The 18,647-nt window shown below is 46.8% G+C and overlaps 2 protein-coding genes across 3 annotated transcripts in view; one reads left to right on the forward strand and one right to left on the reverse strand.

The window, feature by feature from the left end:
- The first annotated feature begins 26 nt into the window (after positions 1–26).
- On the forward strand, positions 27–9,296 carry dpep2 (dipeptidase 2). The gene is made up of 11 exons (XM_066713398.1): positions 27–317; positions 1,799–1,956; positions 2,476–2,602; positions 3,890–4,019; positions 4,557–4,698; positions 4,874–4,943; positions 5,565–5,741; positions 5,875–5,959; positions 6,280–6,355; positions 6,551–6,686; positions 8,358–9,296. The coding sequence occupies exons 2-11, from the start codon at positions 1,802–1,804 to the stop codon at positions 8,559–8,561; spliced, it is 1,302 nt and encodes a 433-aa protein (XP_066569495.1). The 5' UTR covers positions 27–317; positions 1,799–1,801; the 3' UTR covers positions 8,562–9,296.
- A 56-nt stretch (positions 9,297–9,352) lies between these two features.
- Positions 9,353–18,647, reverse strand: part of slc12a4 (solute carrier family 12 member 4) — a 36,069-nt gene continuing 26,774 nt past the window's right edge. For both annotated transcript variants that reach the window (XM_066713394.1, XM_066713395.1), the window contains 11 exons: positions 18,346–18,444; positions 16,373–16,492; positions 16,032–16,136; positions 15,598–15,766; positions 15,103–15,298; positions 13,198–13,367; positions 12,840–12,971; positions 12,505–12,612; positions 12,103–12,290; positions 10,657–10,790; positions 9,353–10,492 (listed from right to left, as the gene is read on the reverse strand). In XM_066713394.1, the coding sequence (XP_066569491.1) occupies positions 10,401–10,492; positions 10,657–10,790; positions 12,103–12,290; positions 12,505–12,612; positions 12,840–12,971; positions 13,198–13,367; positions 15,103–15,298; positions 15,598–15,766; positions 16,032–16,136; positions 16,373–16,492; positions 18,346–18,444 (1,513 nt within the window). In that variant the 3' untranslated portion in view covers positions 9,353–10,400. The remainder of the gene's footprint in view (positions 10,493–10,656; positions 10,791–12,102; positions 12,291–12,504; positions 12,613–12,839; positions 12,972–13,197; positions 13,368–15,102; positions 15,299–15,597; positions 15,767–16,031; positions 16,137–16,372; positions 16,493–18,345; positions 18,445–18,647) is intronic.

An 18,647-nucleotide genomic window follows, 5' to 3' on the forward strand; every position in this document is an offset into this window, starting at 1 on the left:
GAAATAGAAATAAACATGTTTAATAGCGTTCAACGCCAAGGAGGTACTAGTTTAAACTGCGCCCCTAACACGGCGTCTGCGTCATGCAAGTCCAGGGATGTGAAGGTTTTACCCTAGTTCTCAAGGGGGCAGTCTCTACAGAAAAGTTTAGGTCTAGTGCTGCGGTTCATAACTGTTACATATCCTGCACAGCGCAGAGTGGATCGGTATAAGAGAGGGATCATATTCTGGGTGGGGACAATGCATCTGCTCTCTGTGGCGGCTGTGTTTTCTGCCATACCAGTACACACAACGTATTGACTGGATCCAACGGGACTGTAAGTTCAATCTTTCCATTATAACGACTTCAATGCTATAAACCGCATCTGCGTGTTGGTGGCAAGACATTCTCTGGCTTTTTTTAAAGTTGAAACTTTTAAATGTATGTTCATGATGCAAACAATTAAAAATACATTGGTAACCCGAACCGTGCAGAAGAAATGAACAGGGGATCGACCAGGGGGCAGGAGTTGGTAACTATGAACTTCAACAAATATTTCAGTAAGAGTACATTGAATTGGTATTCAGTGGAAATCCTGATAATTACTTGTGGTAAATGAAAATTGAGATCTATTTATCTATGCTTAAAGCTAAGCAGTATATTTGTATAGCTGGAATGATGGAAAGTGGAATTGGTCTTCACTTCTGTAGATGATCACGGGTCTGCTTTGCACCACATTACCCCATTTGCGTGCTGCAATGCATCAGAGTAGCCTAGTTAAAATGAAATGGCATAAGTAAAATCTTCATGTCCGAAACAAAGATATTTTCATTATTTTGTGGATCAACCTGCACTTGCATAATTTGCCCACCTGGAAGACAGTCGTCGTCCACGGGTGAGAACCACAACTGAAAATAGTTAATCAGTTAAAATAGCTGATTTATTAAACTACAGAATTAAACTACATAGCGCACACCACGGGTCTCAGGCTCACCCGATTAAACATTGACACTGCGCCCAACTTAACACATTGCCATCACATGTTTTTAGTGTGGAGGTACTAATACAACATAAGATGTGAATATTAAAGTCCTTTTTACACTTCAAGAATTTTGTAAACTGCTCCACACCCTACAAAATACAATTAGAATAACAACAACACACAAAACAGTGTGCAGAATGCAGGGGTTTTACATGTTTTGCGGTTTGTATTCAATAAGGATGACGCAATGTAAGCTATATTTATCATCTTTTGTGTGGACGGCGAGTGGGAGAGAGCTATTGTAGCGCAGATTTCCGCGGTTGCGCACAGAGCTGCAGAATCACACCGACCCCATTGGTGGAGCAGCGCAGACATGTGCAGAACTGCGGACATCTGCGCTACAAGGACGCGACCTGCGATTCACACCGACTCCCGACCAGCCCCTCAGTCCAAACCATCCACTGCACAGTGGCGTGACACTGACAGTCACCCCAAGCAGGTTCATCACGTTAGAGTAACAATCTCGTTATGTTAAATATTGTTATCCCTGCTAACACACACTGTTCCAACAACATTGTAGCAATGTAATACAACGTAATTATATTATATTATGTAGTGGCAACGTTGTGTGTTAGCAGGGATTCTTCTTCTTTTTCTTCTCTCTCAGCCGAACGAGGAGTTGTTTTTAGCCCCAGTTGTGACCCCAAGCATGTACAGACTTTGCTTTCTTATCATATTTTATCTCACAGAAGCGAATCAACTGCTGTTTCCACTACTACTATTAGGTTAACCCATGTCCCCAGTCTAACTGCTGGCTCTGTGTGTGTTCACTGCAGGACATGGCTGTGTGGAGCTGCCCCCCATCCCAGTGCTCAGGTTTCTGGTTCCGGCCTGTGGAGCTGCTATTTCTCAGTCTGCTGTGCACAGGGTCCGTGGCCACCAGTCTGGAGGAGAGGACTTTGAACCTTCTGTCACGAGAACGCCTGATCGACGGGTATGGGCAGGGTTCAAATACACAGTGTTTTCTGCCCCGGGTTTCGCCCTCAATGGGTGCTCTGCTAATTGTCAATAAAGTGAGAGGGTTTTTGAAAACTTGTGCTGAGGATCTATTTGACCATTTTGATTTTGGTCTTGAGTTTGCTTTTGAGTATGAGAGTGAGAGTGTTTGTTTGAGCAGGGTGGGCTGGGCGGGAGGAAGGTGGCTGGAGGTGCAGGCTCCTATACATCTGCTTCTCAAGGATTATCTCTGGAAAACTGCCTCTTTGTAAACGATCACCTGTCTCTCATGGCAGACAGACAGGTGCTTTCTGAATGGTCCTTGCCTGAGATGCAGCTAGTTTACTTTAAGATTTGGCGTGCTTTACACGCTACTTAACTTTGGCACAGAGCATGTGTACCAGCTGTGTGTGGGTGTGACCTCTCAGGTGGGTTTGATATTTTAGCGCGGGAGGGAGTGGCTTTGCTGCGTTCCCTTCAGAATCGGGATGATATTTCTCTCCTCCATTCACACAAGGCACAACGATCTGGCGCTGAAGATGAGAATCATATACGATAACCAGCTGAGCAAGGTGGACCTGCGGAAAATCCCCCAAACTGCCACGGACATCTCTCGCATGCAGGCTGGACACATTGGAGCGCAGGTAAAAACATACAGAGCACAGACAGACAGAGGCACTGTTCAGATTGAGCTGGTGAGTTCATGTGCCATATGCTGTCAAGGTATTCCAGCATTGCAATCTAGGATAAATTACAATTTTAACCAATAGCAGTAGTTCACGGCTGATTGGGACTGTACGAATGAGTGCTGACATGGCAATTCTTCATCGGTGAAGATTGCCTCTCCCTTGGCAGGAGAGTCTCTGTGTGGAGCTGATTGACAATGGCAGTCATTCTTGCAGTTTTGATCGTTATAAGTATTTACATCAATCATGGTGCCAGTTTATGCCAGTTCTTGCAGAACACAATCTGCAATGTAACAATGATAATCTCTATGCTTGCTTTATGTTTTTGAAGACTTTCCAAAACAATAAATTGTTCCCAGCTGCCTCCATCTGTTTTGTTTATTTGTAGAGGGGGGTCACTGGCAGATTTTCAATGGGTGCAAAATGTTCTTATTCCCTTCCAGTTTTTGACATGCAATGTAAAGTAAGAAGGAAACTGAGGTGATGCACAGGGTAGATAGCATACAGTAACCGCATGTGGCTGACTGCTTGTGTTCTGCACCGAGACCTACTGGCATCAGCAATCCAACAGCAGATATAATAGCAGATAGTGTGAGATACAGATCTACAGCAGAAAGTCATTCAACATGGAGACCCACAGGCAGGCGCTATTAAATCCTTATATCAGTTGACAACATCAGGAATATAGTGGGTGGAAAATAACACCACAACCATCATTTCACAACCCTTGGTGATCCCATTTCCCTTTACATCACAGTATGCACTGCCTGTGGAGCATTCTTTGTTCTCCCATACACAAACAGGGCTGGTGGATTCATGCACTTAGTTTGCAGTGAACGAGGCAGAGACTTGCTCTGTAATGAAGAGAACGGCCTCCCTGCTGGGGCTGTCTGTTCACCATAGCTGTCCAGTAAAGCAGGTGAACACGTCCCCTGTGCTCCATGGCTGCTGGGTGCTCGAACACTTCACTGGGAAACAACTGAATGTGCTTTATCTGCAGATAAGCATCTTTGCAGCCTTCAGCTGCATCTCTATCTCTCTCCCGTCTCTTTGCAACACCCTGCAGTAGACAAGTCTCCTATCAGTTTGCTATACTCTGCAGAGGGAAACTGACCCACCCGCTAAAGTCCTGTAGTGAGTAATGTCCTTTCTTCAGGCTATGCAGTGTGGTGAGGTGGGTAAAGGTACTGGTCTCCTGGCTGTTACGTGTGCTGCGCTGGGGTAACTGTGCGTTGCGGTTGGCAGGTGTTTTCGGCCTATGTGATGTGCACGGCGCAGGAGAAGGACGCGGTGCGGCTCACCCTGGAGCAGGTGGACTTGATCCTCCGCATGTGCAATGAGTACGAGGAGCTGGAGCTGGTCACCACCGCTGCAGGTACAGGGCAGCAGGGTGGGCGGGGCACCACACACACACACACGCACATGAGACTGCTGCCCATCCCCTGACCCCTCCCCACCCACTGACATCTCCCTCAACCCTCCCCTGGCAACTCCCCCATCATCAGAATGCTTCCTCAGAATGAAACCCCCCCATTAGAGTTCCAGAAAAAAACACAAAGGGAGGGAGATGAGCCTGATTTCCCCGTGTAGAGCAGTTCGATGCCTTCCTGGCTTTAGGACCTGCTGAAGCTCCTTTGAGAATCACACAGGTGAAACAGAAACACATTGTAAAGTCATCTAATTGGATCTCAAGTTGTATGCCTGTGTGATACATCTCAGAATAGGCCAACCAGCAGAGAGTGTCCAGTGCCTGGCATTACACGACACGCAGGAGCCTGCAGACTGCAGGAGCTGGAAAGGCTCAGACTGTTCTAATACGGGTCTGGTTCCTTTCCCAGCACACACCACAGAGCAGTATTTGTTTTGCCGTGTTTACTTGCTCATCACTGCCTCTCCAATGGTGCTGTTGCAGGCATGAGGAACACGAAGAAGATCGCCTGCTTGATCAGCATTGAGGGAGGGCACTCCATCGACAGCAGCCTGCCCACCTTGCGGATGTTCTACCAGCTGGGTGTGCGCTCCCTGGCACTCACGCACACTTGTAACACACCCTGGTAAGCCCTCCCTCCTCCCCTCAAAGCTGCAGCCACAGTCTGATGGTCTGAGCTAGTGAGGAACACGGCAGGACAGAGAAAAAATGCAGAGAGAGCGGCAGAGCTGTGGCACGCCTTACATTTATAGTTTTCAAAGCCGCTGCGTTCTCAATCTTTTTATTTCTGCTTGGTGTAGGGCAGAATCATCCTCCAAGATCTACCCATTTTACAAAAGAGGAAACAACAGCCTGACTGATTTTGGGAAGGTGAGGTGATCGTGCTTCAATTTGTAATTTGTTTATTTTCATGAATCGAGGGGGCGCTGTAATAAAGCGCCAGCCCCACACATTACTCCATAGGACTTATGGTTTAGTTAGCCGCTTCAGTGCAGCTCCTCCACATTGCATTACATCCCTCACTGCTGAGTCAGCCAGTCAGGCCTGCATTCAGCCGACCACCTCAGAGCTCACACTCTCAGTTACCATGTTGAGCTGCGCCAGGTTTACCCGAACGAAGCACATAGATGTAGAACACAATAAACACAACACAAATGCAGCAGTGTTGAGTAGCAGTCAGGGCTCTGGACTCTGGTGCGGAGGGTTGTGGGGTCAGTCCCAGATGGGGGACACTGCTGTTGTACCCATGAGCAAGACACTGTACCTAGATTGCTCCAGTACAATGCCCAGCTGTATAAATGGGTAAAATGTAAAAATAATGTGATGTATCGTAACAATTGTAATTGATAAGGGTGTCTGCTAAGAAATTGAATAATAATAATTGAGCAATAAACAAGCAGTAAGTAATGGGAGATACAGACCTAATTAAGCTGACTTGCCCGCTGTGTGTATAATTTGTGTGTTGGTTTTTATGTGTGTGTCACTCTGTAGGAGGTGGTGCTGGAGATGAACCGACTGGGCATGCTGATTGACCTGTCGCACAGCTCAAAGGGGACGGCCTGGGCGGTGCTGAATGTGTCCCGCGCCCCCGTCATCTTCAGCCACTCCTCTGCCGATGCGGTCTGTCCCCACATCCGCAACGTGCCCGATGACCTGCTGCTCAGAATGGTGAGGCGTGAACACAGCCACCCGCGAGTGAGAGAGACACTAACTCGCCTAAATCACACCCTCCCACACAGCCACAATTCACACTCCAACACACACACCTGCACTTTATGTTTCTGTTGCACTTTCCTGCCAGAAAGAAACACGTGGCCTGATCATGGTGAACCTGTACAGTGACTTTGTGGCCTGCGGACAGAAGGGCAACATCTCCATTGTAGCAGGTGAGAAACACCGTCAGAGTTATATCATTTGTTAGAACCTGTTATGAACTCCATCTCCTTAGAGGTCTAACCAATGGGACTGTGCTCTTTTTTAATATTTTCCTACTGGAATTAGTTTTTCTACAATAGGTTATAGAAATGTGTATCATTTCCATAATAATAATACAAAAAAAATCATAATCATAAGGTTGATTGTTAATGTATGTAGAAAGTCATCAGGTTAAGAAGATATTTTGGAACAATGAATAGCATCCCCTTTCAACTTCAAGTAATAACAGTGCTCACCTGAAGCCCTTGTTACCCCTGCTTGTCTTTCACAGACCATTTCGATCACATCAAGAAGGTGGCCGGTGCAGAGTCCATCGGGATCGGGGGAGACTACGACGGAGCCTCTGGGTACGAACTGGCTTCTTTCTCAGCTGTGCCACAGTGATCCCTTATCGTACCATGAATGATGCTAGGGTCAGAATATCTCCTAATCGTAAAATGTAGATGATTAAATAAGTTGTATTGTGGGCTGCCCTGTTAGAGAGGATATCACACATCGTACAGGAGGCATTAAGTCAGAACGTGTGTCGCGTGTGTGGCCAGGTTCCCCGACGGCCTGGAGGACGTGTCCAAGTACCCGGCCCTTATCCAGGAGTTGCTGAGCCGAGGCTGGAGCGAGAACGAGCTGGCAGGGGTCCTGCGCAACAACTTCCTGCGGGTGTTCGAGGAGGTGGAGCAGGTGAGTAGCGGTGGCCGCAGCGCTGGGCAGAGCCAGACTAACACACACTGAACACCACAATGTCAGCTGCCCATCACAATGTGCTGACTGAAATAGATCCATGGACTCATACAGTGAGGGGAAAAAGTATTTGATCCCCTGCTGATTTTGTACGTTTGCCCACTGACAAAGAAATGATCAGTCTATAATTTTAATGGTAGGTGTATTTTAACAGTGAGAGACAGAATAACAACAAAAAAATCCAGACAAACGCATTTCAAAAAAGTTATAAATTGATTTGCATGTTAATGATGATAAATAAGTATTTGACCCCTTCGACTTAGTACTTGGTGGCAAAACCCTTGTTGGCAATCACAGAGGTCAGACGTTTCTTGTAGTTGGCCACCAGGTTTGCACACATCTCAGGAGGGATTTTGTCCCACTCCTCTTTGCAAATCCTCTCCAAGTCATTAAGGTTTCGAGGCTGACGTTTGGCAACTCGAACCTTCAGCTCCCTCCACAGATTTTCTATGGGATTAAGGTCTGGAGACTGGCTAGGCCACTCCAGGACCTTAATGTGTTTCTTCTTGAGCCACTCCTTTGTTGCCTTGGCTGTGTGTTTTGGGTCATTGTCATGCTGGAATACCATCCACGACCCATTTTCAATGCCCTGGCTGAGGGAAGGAGGTTCTCACCCAAGATTTGACGGTACATGGCCCTGTCCATCGTCCCTTTGATGCGGTGCAGTTGTCCTGTCCCCTTAGCAGAAAAACACCCCCAAAGCATAATGTTTCCACCTCCATGTTTGACGGTGGGGATGGTGTTCTTGGGGTCATTCCTCCTCCTCCAAACACGGCGAGTTGAGTTGATGCCAAAGAGCTTGATTTTGGTCTCATCTGACCACAACACTTTCACCCAGTTCTCCTCTGAATCATTCAGATGTTCATTGGCAAACTTCAGACGGGCCTGTACATGTGCTTTCTTGAGCAGGGGGACCTTGCGGGCGCTGCAGGATTTCAGTCCTTCACGGCGTCGTGTGGTACCAATTGTTTTCTTTGTGACTATGGTCCCAGCTGCCCTGAGATCATTAACAAGATCCTCCCGTGTAGTTCTGGGCTGATTCCTCACCGTTCTCATGATCATTGAAACTCCACGAGGTGAGATCTTGCATGGAGCCCCAGACCGAGGGAGACTGACAGTTATTTTGCGTTTCTTCCATTTGCGAATAATCGCACCAACTGTTGTCACCTTCTCACCAAGCTGCTTGGCGATGGTCTTGTAGCCCATTCCAGCCTTGTGTAGGTCTACAATCTTGTCCCTGACATCCTTGGGCAGCTCTTTGGTCTTGGCCATGGTGGAGAGTTTGGAATCTGATTGATTGATTGCATCTGTGGACAGTTGTCTTTTATACAGGTAACGAGCTGAGATTAGGAGCACTCCCTATAAGAGAGTTTTGTTGTTATTCTGTCTCTCACTGTTAAAATACACCTACCATTAAAATTATAGACTGATAATTTCTTTGTCAGTGGGCAAATGTACAAAATCAGCAGGGGATCAAATACTTTTTTCCCCTCACTGTATATGTATGTTATCTTCCTGTACAAAATATTCCACAAATCCAATCATCATCATATTTGAGCAAGACTCACTTGGCTTTCTAGCAGGCCATTCTAAACGTCTCTCCGTTTTCAGGTACGCGATAAAAGTAAACGGCAGCTTCCCAGCGAATCACAGATCCCGCAGTCAGAGGCTGCGAACCCGTGTCGGCTGGTCCTGCGCCCACCACCCATCAACCCCCGGAATCACGCTGCCCACCCCGCTGTGCCCTGGCTCTTCACCGTCTCTGCTGTGTGCGCCACCCTTCACTCCTTCCTCTCTGGTGGCAGTACTATATAACCTCTCCTGGGCTTGGCTCCTGACCTGTGTATGGCTAGTGTGCTTGAAATGTTATACATATCTGTACAGCAATAGCACAATGTAACATTATTGCACGTCTGAAATTAGTTTTGCATGTAGCCTACTGTAGCACTTTACCTGACAGCATTACAAATCCTTACAAATGTGAATATAGTCCAGTTATAAGAGTCGCTACATAAATCGAAGGCCTTTACTCTCACATTCTGGTGCAGTGCCTGTGGATTTGTATGGAAACAATGCATTAAACTAAAAATAATGTTATTAATCAGTAATAGAAGTTTGCTTCTGCTTCTAATAGTCTCATATTATTGAAATCTGAGAGCTGCCTTGCATTTGTGGCCTTTTTAAGTCACAGATTCCAGCCCGCTCGGAGTCCATGTTGAGAGTCCCCACCCCCCTCTACAATGTATTTTGCATATCTGTGACCATGTTTGTCTTTTCAGCCGTATAGAGTCAATAGTTACCCTAATATGTAAATTAAATTGTAGCCTTGGTAACTTCCTATTCCTCCTTCCTCTACAATGTGCAATGGTGCTTCTGCTTAAAGACACCCCCCCTCTTCTCAGGCCAGTGTCTGTGTATCAGAAAGGAAGGAAAACAAACGGCAGCCTGAGTCCAGCCGAAATGTGTTAAACCTGTCAGACCAGTGTGAGAGTGCTGTAATGCCTGAATGCACTTTAATAAAACTCACTTCATTACAAGGGAGGAATGATGCTCCGCTCTCCCTTCACTGTCTTTTCTTGGACATTCTCCCTGGGAGGAAACTCAAGAATGTATATTTTACTTTATTGGGTCTGTTTTTCATATTTGGTACAGTGTAAGCAGAAGCCTCATACAAGTCAACAATTTGCTGTTTAGAATTTACAGATATAAAAGTTCTCTTGAGCTCGGTTGTGGAAAGCAGGACAATACATTTCACCGCCCTGGAGCCAGGGTTGTTCACTTCAAGGTGCATTACTTCCAACACACACATCCATACTCCTATATACAAACACACATCCGCACTCTTATACACACATACAGATTTTCCACAGAGCTCCTCTGTGTTTTACCCACACACAGTCTTTTATACTATTTGGGAAGATTTGGCGAATAAATAAGAAAATAAATAGGATCATCTTGTGTAATACAAATACCAGGAGACCCAGCCAAACAATTTCACCTGTGCTGAGCAAACTCATCTAGATTGTGTAGAATAAAAAAATCAAATTAAAAAATAGAAACCAGCAAAGGTTGTCACAAGCTGCTGTTGACCCTTTACTACGGTGGACTTCCACAGAATGCCAGAATGATTAATCTGAACTTCTTTCGGCCTTTGATGTCAAGCATCTCTTCAAGTTGCAAACAAATACATGAGATGTCTTTACAAGCCCCTCAGTTTAAAACTTCCTATTTACGTTTCAATAAACAATTCGGCTTCTGCTGTTAAAGTGGGATCGAGAGCATGAGCAGGGTCTGGTCATCGGCCGCGTGGAGAGGAAGTGACATCATAACATTTCCAAGATTGATGGATTGATTCTTTTACAGTGACTGCAGAACCACAAAGGGTTTTTGTCTTGTACAGATATGTATCCTAGAGGAAGGCAATGAAGTCTGTTGAAATCCAATGCAAATTCAAATGCAAATCCCATGTTGTTTTCAGAATACCATTTAAACTCTGATACTGCATATTCTAACTCCTTGATTTCAAATATAGAAAAAATAGTCTATGTATATGTATGCCCCTCAATGGGATACAGTTCTCACTGGAATGGGTGTCCGGTGGAGCAGACAGGTGAAGGGTCCCGTGCGCTCTGTCGCGCTGCGCCTCGGCTGCTCTCAGGAGTAGATGGTGATAACCTCCCTCCCGCCCCCCCGTACTAGCAGCACGCGCTCCAGGCCTTCTGTCAGCACCTCCAGGAACTCCATGTCTGTGCAGGAGTTAGGGAATACAACACAATGCAATACAACTTGGTAAAGCCCAAATTTCAATTTCTCTAAATTTTTTTTTTTTTTTTTTTAAACAAACACAGTTTAACAAACCCCTAAGTTTAGCCTCTTTTCTATATGCACTATTCCGAGCTCTGAAGGATACAGTTCTCGTCTCCGTCGGAGTTCCGGGGGGGGCCGGGCATGTTGAGCAGCACCAGCCTGGCATCATGGGAACGGTTCACGATGACCTCATTCAGCTTCACTGCGGTGTGCATCCTGCGCACGTTCGACTGGTCCCTGCAAACACACGGGTAGCCTGCAGTCAGCAAGATGCACAGCCCCCAGGCAAGCCCAGCACAGCACTGCAGGGGCACTAGGGGAGGGCAGAGCAGACATGCCATCCAGCCAGGGGGTCCAGTCTTGACGAAAGGCTCAGACTCATGGGTGGGCACACAAGCCATTTGACCCCCACCCCCTGGTGAGTTACTGGGGTGGGGGGCCACCCCTCTTGCCAGGTTCCTCAAATAAACTATGCCTGTACAGCAGAATACTGAAACAAACTGTGCGCACACACAGAAGAGGAAACTTACAGGCACTCCCATTCCCTGCCAGCATGAGCATGTAGAGAGAGAGCAGAGTCAGAGAGTCTGAGACTCCTGGGCGTTTACAGAAACAAAAACCATTTAATTGAGACCTTGAACCCTGTTGTGTGATTTAGTCGGAACCGCACTAGCAATCGGCTTGAGGAAATTGCATTAGTTTGTTACAAACAAAATGCTTCCGCTGATGCATACATTAGTTTTGAACAGTGGAAAATATGTATCAAGTAACAGCACATTGAACACTAATAAGTGCATCCAAAAAGCTGTAATGCAAATGTAACACACTGTGGCAAGGCAATGGAAAACAAATGGTAAGTGTGCAGCACTATAATTTGTTATCTATGATCTCTACAGGACTCCATTATTAATGAGAGTTCAATGGTCGTCAGCCTTTATTCTGCACAATCTGAAGGTGATTTAACAATTTCACATCTAAAAATTGTGCTAAGCTAACAAATTGATCAATTTAAATTCCTTCAAACTGAATGTAAAGAATTAAAAAAAGGTTTCCATGGATTCATACGACTCTGGGTGAGTAAGCAATCTAAAATGCCAAAATACTGAAGTATCCCTTTAACACCAGCTGTGTCATTTGTTGTATCTTGACTTCTATAGCAGTGATTTTCAAACCGGTCCTGGAGTACCCCCTGCCCTGCTGTTTTTTGTTCCAACTGAGGTCTTAATTGCTTAATTGAATCCTTAATTAACCTAACAAAGCAAATATAGAATTCAATTAAGTAATTGAGACTTAGGTTGGAACAAAAACCAGCAGGGCAGGGGGTACTCCAGGACCGGTTTGAAAACCCCTGTTCTATAGCATTAATATTGTAGGAATAACAGTGCTGATTGGTCGTGTGGATCAGTGTTGTTTTCCACTCTGCTTATACAGGTCACCCACCCCTCACCTCCTTCAGCCCTGCGTGAACACGAGCCAAATGAGAAAGCATGTCTGCCTTCCCCACCACCCACCAGTCCTTGGGCCCAGGTGCGAGCTGTGGGTGACTCACGGCTTGATGGCGATCAGCTCCCGGAAGTTCTCGGGCGCGTTGTTACGGTTCCTCCTTTCAGCGTCGTACTTCTCCTTGGTCCAGGTCATCTGGATCTTCTCAGACACCGGCTCCACCACCTCCTCCTCCTCATCAGAGTACAGGCTGCCCATGCGGATCACCGAGTTCCTGTCTTTCACCAGCTGAGCCTGCAGGGGCAAGCACACGTGCAAACGGTCAGTCCGTCAGCCTGTCAGCTGTTGCCAAGTGCTTCCCATTGCTGCTGCACTCTGCTGCTCCACTGCTTTGAGGTGGGGACATCATTGGTTGTGCATTTTCAACACAAATGAAAAAACTGTCACAAAAACAAACGGCAAAATGGCCCCTGTCCCGGCCTGACTGTACTCAGCCGTGCACACTCACCTCCCTGTCCCTCTCGGTGCTGGACAGTCGCATCTGTCTCAGCATCTGAGATCTCTGCTCCATCATCAGAGTGCGCTCGTAGGTGTAGGCCGAGATATCGCTGTTGTGCTGAAACACAGACATAGGTGTTACTAGTTACCACAGAAACACAATGCCAACAGGCAGCACAACACCCTAGACACCCTTAGAAGGGGGCTCTTTTTAATTGTATGGTGGACAAGGAAGTGAAATATTGCGGGATGATGCCTTCCACTGGCATGCATTTGTGAATTGTTCCTCACAGTATGAAAGTCTGTACAGTGATGGCAGTTTAATTGTAAGTGCCCTGTATTTACCATTTCCACCACCTCCACCTCTGCCTCAATGCGGAGTTGGTACAGGAAGGTAGCCAGGTCCTTCTTCATCTGAATACTGTTGTCGTCCATCTGGGCCACAGTGAAGATGCGCATCTTGCATTTCCTCCACACCTTCAAATTCACAACGAAACAAGTTCAGGAAAAAATAAAAACCTTGCAAACATCACTACGTTCTAGGAAACTAACACACTGCAATGCTATGGGCTGTAAATTCATAGTGCAGACACCAACTGCATAGCAGACAGACTGAGGAAAAGTTCCATATAATCTAATGGACCAGTCATGTTATTTCCTAAGCAAAAAAATGCTACACCCCAAGTGCCTGAGTGCCCGTCACCTTGTGCTGTTTTAGCAGGAAGGGCAGCAGCATCAGCATGCCCCCGTCGTGGACGATCCACCACACATCGATGTGCCCGTCACTGAATCGCTCGTGGTTGCCAGGGTAGAAGGAAACATTCTTGGGCACCATGAGTGCCAGGTGCCCAGCGGTTGTGCAGCGCACTGTGTCTGGGGATAGAGAGGGACAGAGACTGCTGTGACATCACCGAGACTCCTGGAACCGGCCAAACACCAACGCCCCACAAAAACACACACTGCCAAGTTGGTCACCCAAGAAAAAGTGACTCGGAGAGAGAGGTCAATGACAAGTTAGGTAAAGTCTAACTGCACCCTCCTTGCTTAAATATTTATAACATCCCAGTAAACAGGGGACTTCATGCTAATCTTGTCTTGTTGTAAATGAGAGCCTGCTTGTTTGTTCTGACCTCTATGTCTGTGTGTTTACTGTATGGATTGCTACAAGCAAGTGACTAGTGTGACTCTGGCAGAGCATAATGCTTCATATGGATGTACAGGGCCCCACAGCACAGAGGGCGTGTCCTTAGCAAGGAGATCCACAGAGTAACTGGAGTGCTAAAGATAAGACCATTTACAGAGAATTAAAACATTACCCCCCACAGGAAGCTTATCTACAGACAAAAAAATTGTTCTGAGGAACACTGATGTCAAATCATAGTGGCCTCAAGTATTTCACACAGAAGTAGTTTCATGGGTGTGGTAGTACACATGTGCACACAGTGCCTTTAGGAGGAAATCATCTCTCTTTTTGATGTTTTCACATTTTGTGGTGTTGTGTGCATCTAAATGTTTTTTCTTTCTTTCTTAGAAGACCACATAAAAGATGGGAAGATTAAATAATAAACTTTGCATGTAAAAGAGAAGCTATAGATTGAAGCAAATGGAAACATCTTGGGGAGGCCTTCACTCAGCAGTGGATCGATATGGACTGATATTGATGATGATTAAATTATACACCGATCAGCCATAACATTATGACCACTGACAGGTGAAGTGAATAACACTGATAATCTCGCACCTGTCAGCGGATGGGATATATTAGGCAGCAAGTGAACATTTTGTCTTCAAAGTTGATGTGTTTGAAGCAGGAAAAATGGGCAAGCGTAAGGATTAGAGCGACTTTGACAAGGGCCAAATTGTGATGGCTAGATGACTGGGTCAGAGCATCTTCAAAACTGCAGCTCTTGTGGGGTGTTCCCGGTCTGCAGTGGTCAGTACCTATCAAAAGTGGTCCAAGGAAGGAAAAGCGGTGAACCGGCGACAGGGTCATGGGCGGCCAAGACTCATTGATGCACGTGGGGAACGAAGGCTGGCCCGTGTGGTCCGATCCAACGGACGAGCTACTGTAGCTCAAATTGCTGAAAAAGTTCATGCTGGTTCTGATAGAAAGGTGTCAGAACACACAGTGCATCGCAGTTTGTTGTGTATGGGGCTGCGTAGCCGCAGACCAGTCAGGGTGGCCATGCAGACCTCTGTCCACTGCCGAAAGTGCCTACAATGGGCACGTGAGCATCAGAACTGGACCACGGAGCAATGGAAGAAGGTGGCCTGGTCTGATGAATCACAAGTTCAAGGTGTTGACTTGGCCTCCAAATTCCCCAGATCTCAATCCAATCGAGCATCTGTGGGATGTGCTGGACAAACAATTCCGATCCATAGAGGCACCACCTCACAACTTACAGGACTTAAAGGATCTGCTGCTAACGTCTTGGTGCCAGATACCACAGCACACCTTCAGAGGTCTAGTGGAGTCCATGCCTCGACGGGTCAGGGCTGTTTTGGTGGCAAAAGGGGGACCTACACAATATTAGGCAGGTGGTCATAATGTTATGGCTGATCGGTGTATATATATAGGCTGATGTTAAAGGGGACTCCAGGCTCTTACTGATGAAGGTTTTCCAAGCGCGGGGGTCCTCGCTCTGCCTCCAGCCGTAGGGCCAGCCCATCACCACCGTGTTGTGCTTCATGCCCCCCAGGCCACATGACTGGATCAGGTGAGCAATGCCCTCTCGCACCTTGGCACCAATCACCACCTGGCAGAACCCCTTCACCTTCTCAATCTCCATCATGTTCTTAATGGCCTGGTGGGATGAAACCAAAACTAACAAATACAGCGAAACTGCCTGTAAGGTGAGGTAAAGAGGGAACAGTATTCTCTTGCGCACGCACACACACACACACACACACGCACAAAGTGATTGCATCTTTGCCAACTCACAGATAAACAGTCAGACAGACCATATGGTTGATCACAGGTGCGGGGTGTCAGCACTCTCACAGACAGGGTTCAGCACATTTTTGTTCAGTTTAGATCAATACAAAGCAGTACTGAATAGCAACTCTATAGATTGCAGTGTAGTTCACCTAAGGGGCAGTATACCTGTTCAGCGGCCTGGGCCTCCCCATAGTTGTCCAGGAAGTTGCCCTGAATGACGGAGCCCACGATGGTCAGCCCCTTGCCAGCCTTGAGCTGCGAGGCAAAGGTGAGCAGCCGCGGGTACTTCACATGCAGATCTTCATCCAGCTTCAGCAGGACCAGCAGCTGCGGCCTGCAAGGCAACGCACACACAGGGAAGGTTACTCACCCAGCATACACGTGCACACACACACACACACACACACACACAATTAGTCTGTGCTCTCTCTGTCTGGTGTGCCTAGCACAGTGTGTTTTGCCAGGTCTGAGTGCTGTACAGGGCAATGAATCCTGTTTTCCTTGTGTGCTCTGGTTCTCACACAACTGCTCTGCACCAGCAGCCCGGGTGACCAAGTCTGTCTGTGTGTCAAGTGTGTACAGGTTGCTCAGCTGCTCACCTCCAGTTCTTGGTATGGGGTGGCCCTGCCTCTAGCCTCAGCAGGGCGTAGCGGGCGGCACTCAAAGACAGGCCCCGGATCCCATCTCCCCACTCCTTCTCTGCGCTGCCAGAATAAATGCACAAACATGTACGTCACCGTGGTGCTCTCCCCCTCACTCACACACCACACACAGGTATGCCACACTGGCACCCTCACCCTCACCGGCTCTTAAAAAGAAACAAGATACCCCAACAACATCTTCTAACTGACCATGTCTCTATGGAAACAATGGTTTATGGCATCAGCATCTTCAGTCATTCACTCATTTATCTTTTTTCTATGGTGAAACAGGCACATACCCCTGATACTCGATGTACTTGTAGATCATGCCTGCAATAACCATAGCCACGATTGCGTAATACCAGGAGGAGATGAACATCAGAGCCAGGCACATACTCATACCCAGGAAGGACAGAGCCCTGTCAGGAAGACACACAGCTGTGAACAGCGCAGACGGCTAACAGGCCGCCTACGGCAGGGGCTCCGCACAGGGTTTATTATGAGCAGCAAGTCCACACAGGCACTGCCTGGGAGAGCATGCTTCAGTAACTGGAAAACATATACATTTTAGATTAAGTGATAGGAAATAGGTTTTTACTTGCCAGTGCACAGATTATGAAAAGGAGTAATTGTGGAGTGCATGACTACATAAAAGTAAAACCTACTTATTTACATAAGTAGCAAACCGTTGCAAAAATAATAATCGTACAACACTTTTCAGTTTATTCAAAACACTAATAGCAACATTGCCATTCATGAAAAAGAGAGGACAGTTTAAAAGCTGCCACAAAAACCACCCTGCAATATACAGTGAGGGAAAAAATTATTTGATCCCCTGCTGATTTTGTACGTTTGCCCACTGACAAAGAAATGATCATTCTATAATTTTAATGGTAGGTGTATTTTAACAGTGAGAGACAGAATAACAACAAAAATTGATCCCCTATCAATCAGCAAGATTTCTGGCTCCCAGGTGTCTTTTATACAGGTAACGAGCTGAGATTAGGAGCACTCTCTTAAAGGGAGTGCTCCTAATCTCAGCTCGTTACCTGTATAAAAGACACCTGTCCACAGAAGCAATCAATCAATCAGATTCCAAACTCTCCACCATGGCCAAGACCAAAGAGCTGTTCAAGGATGTCAGGGACAAGATTGTAGACCTACACAAGGCTGGAATGGGCTACAAGACCATCGCCAAGCAGCTTGGTGAGAAGGTGACAACAGTTGGTGCGATTATTCGCAAATGGAAGAAACACAAAATAACTGTCAGTCTCCCTCGGTCTGGGGCTCCATGCAAGATCTCACCTCGTGGAGTTTCAATGATCATGAGAACGGTGAGGAATCGGCACAGAACTACACGGGAGGATCTTGTTAATGATCTCAAGGCAGCTGGGACCATAGTAACACACTACGCCGTGAAGGACTGAAATCCTGCAGCACCCGCAAGGTCCCCCTGCTCAAGAAAGCACATGTACAGGCCCGTCTGAAGTTTGCCAATGAACATCTGAATGATTCAGAGTAGAACTGGGTGAAAGTTTTGTGGTCAGATCAAAATCAAGCTCTTTGGCATCATCTCAACTCGCTGGGTTTGGAGGAGGAGGAATGACCCCAAGAACACCATCCCCACCGTCAAACATGGAGGTGGAAACATTATGCTTTGGGGGTGTTTTTCTGCTAAGGGGACAGGACAACTGCACCGCATCAAAGGGACGATGGACGGGGCCATGTACCATCAAATAGTGGGTGAGCCAGCCCTCAGCCAGGGCATTGAAAATGGGTTGTGGATGGGTATTCCAGCATGACAATGACCCAAGACACACAGCCAAGGCAACAAAGGAGTGGCTCAAGAAGAAGCACATTAAGGTCCTGGAGTGGTCTAGCCAGTCTCCAGACCTTAATCCCATAGAAAATCTGTGGAGGGAGCTGAAGGTTCGAGTTGCCAAACGTCAGCCTCGAAACCTTAATGACTTGGAGAGGATTTGCAAAGAGGAGTGGGACAAAATCCCTCCTGAGATGTGTATAACTTTTTTGAAATGCGTTTTTCTGGATTTTTTTGTTGTTATTCTGTCTCTCACTGTTAAAATACACCTACCATTAAAATTATAGACTGATCATTTCTTTGTCAGTGGGCAAACGTACAAAATCAGCAGGGGATCAAATACTTTTTCCCCCCACTGTATGCCACTGAATCACTGCCTGAAAACTGCCTTGCAGAACAAGGCCCAGTAAACTGCATGCTGCAGTGCGCTCAGTGGGCCACTGGCTGCCTTACCAGTGATAGTACTTGAACCGCGGCCTCCAGTTAGGGGTCCTGAGGAGGGTCTGCACGGCACAGGCCAGGTTCACAAACAGGTAGCACATCAGGAAGAACCTGTAGCAAGGCACAGACACAAACAGGGCTTTAACATGCGCCTGTCATTAGTTCAATTAAGTAATTAAGAGCACGGTTGGAACAAAAACCAGCAGGGTAGGGGTCGTCCATTAGCAGTGTTGGGAACCCCTAATTTAGAGGATCACCTAGAGGATTCATAGAAAACTGCCTCCCAGCCAAGCAAAACAAATATTGTGGTGTTT

Source organism: Amia ocellicauda, chromosome 9, assembly GCF_036373705.1.
Source record: "Amia ocellicauda isolate fAmiCal2 chromosome 9, fAmiCal2.hap1, whole genome shotgun sequence".
Taxonomy (NCBI): Eukaryota; Metazoa; Chordata; class Actinopteri; order Amiiformes; family Amiidae; genus Amia; species Amia ocellicauda.

Coding starts and splice junctions, on each gene's coding strand:
- dpep2 (XM_066713398.1), top strand. CDS start 1,802: ATGGCTGTGTGGAGCTGCCCCCCATCCCAGTGCTCAGGTTTCTGGTTC. Junction 4,944..5,564: donor GCCTGACTGATTTTGGGAAG/GTGAGGTGATCG, acceptor GTCACTCTGTAG/GAGGTGGTGCTGGAGATGAA. Junction 5,742..5,874: donor ATGACCTGCTGCTCAGAATG/GTGAGGCGTGAA, acceptor CTTTCCTGCCAG/AAAGAAACACGTGGCCTGAT.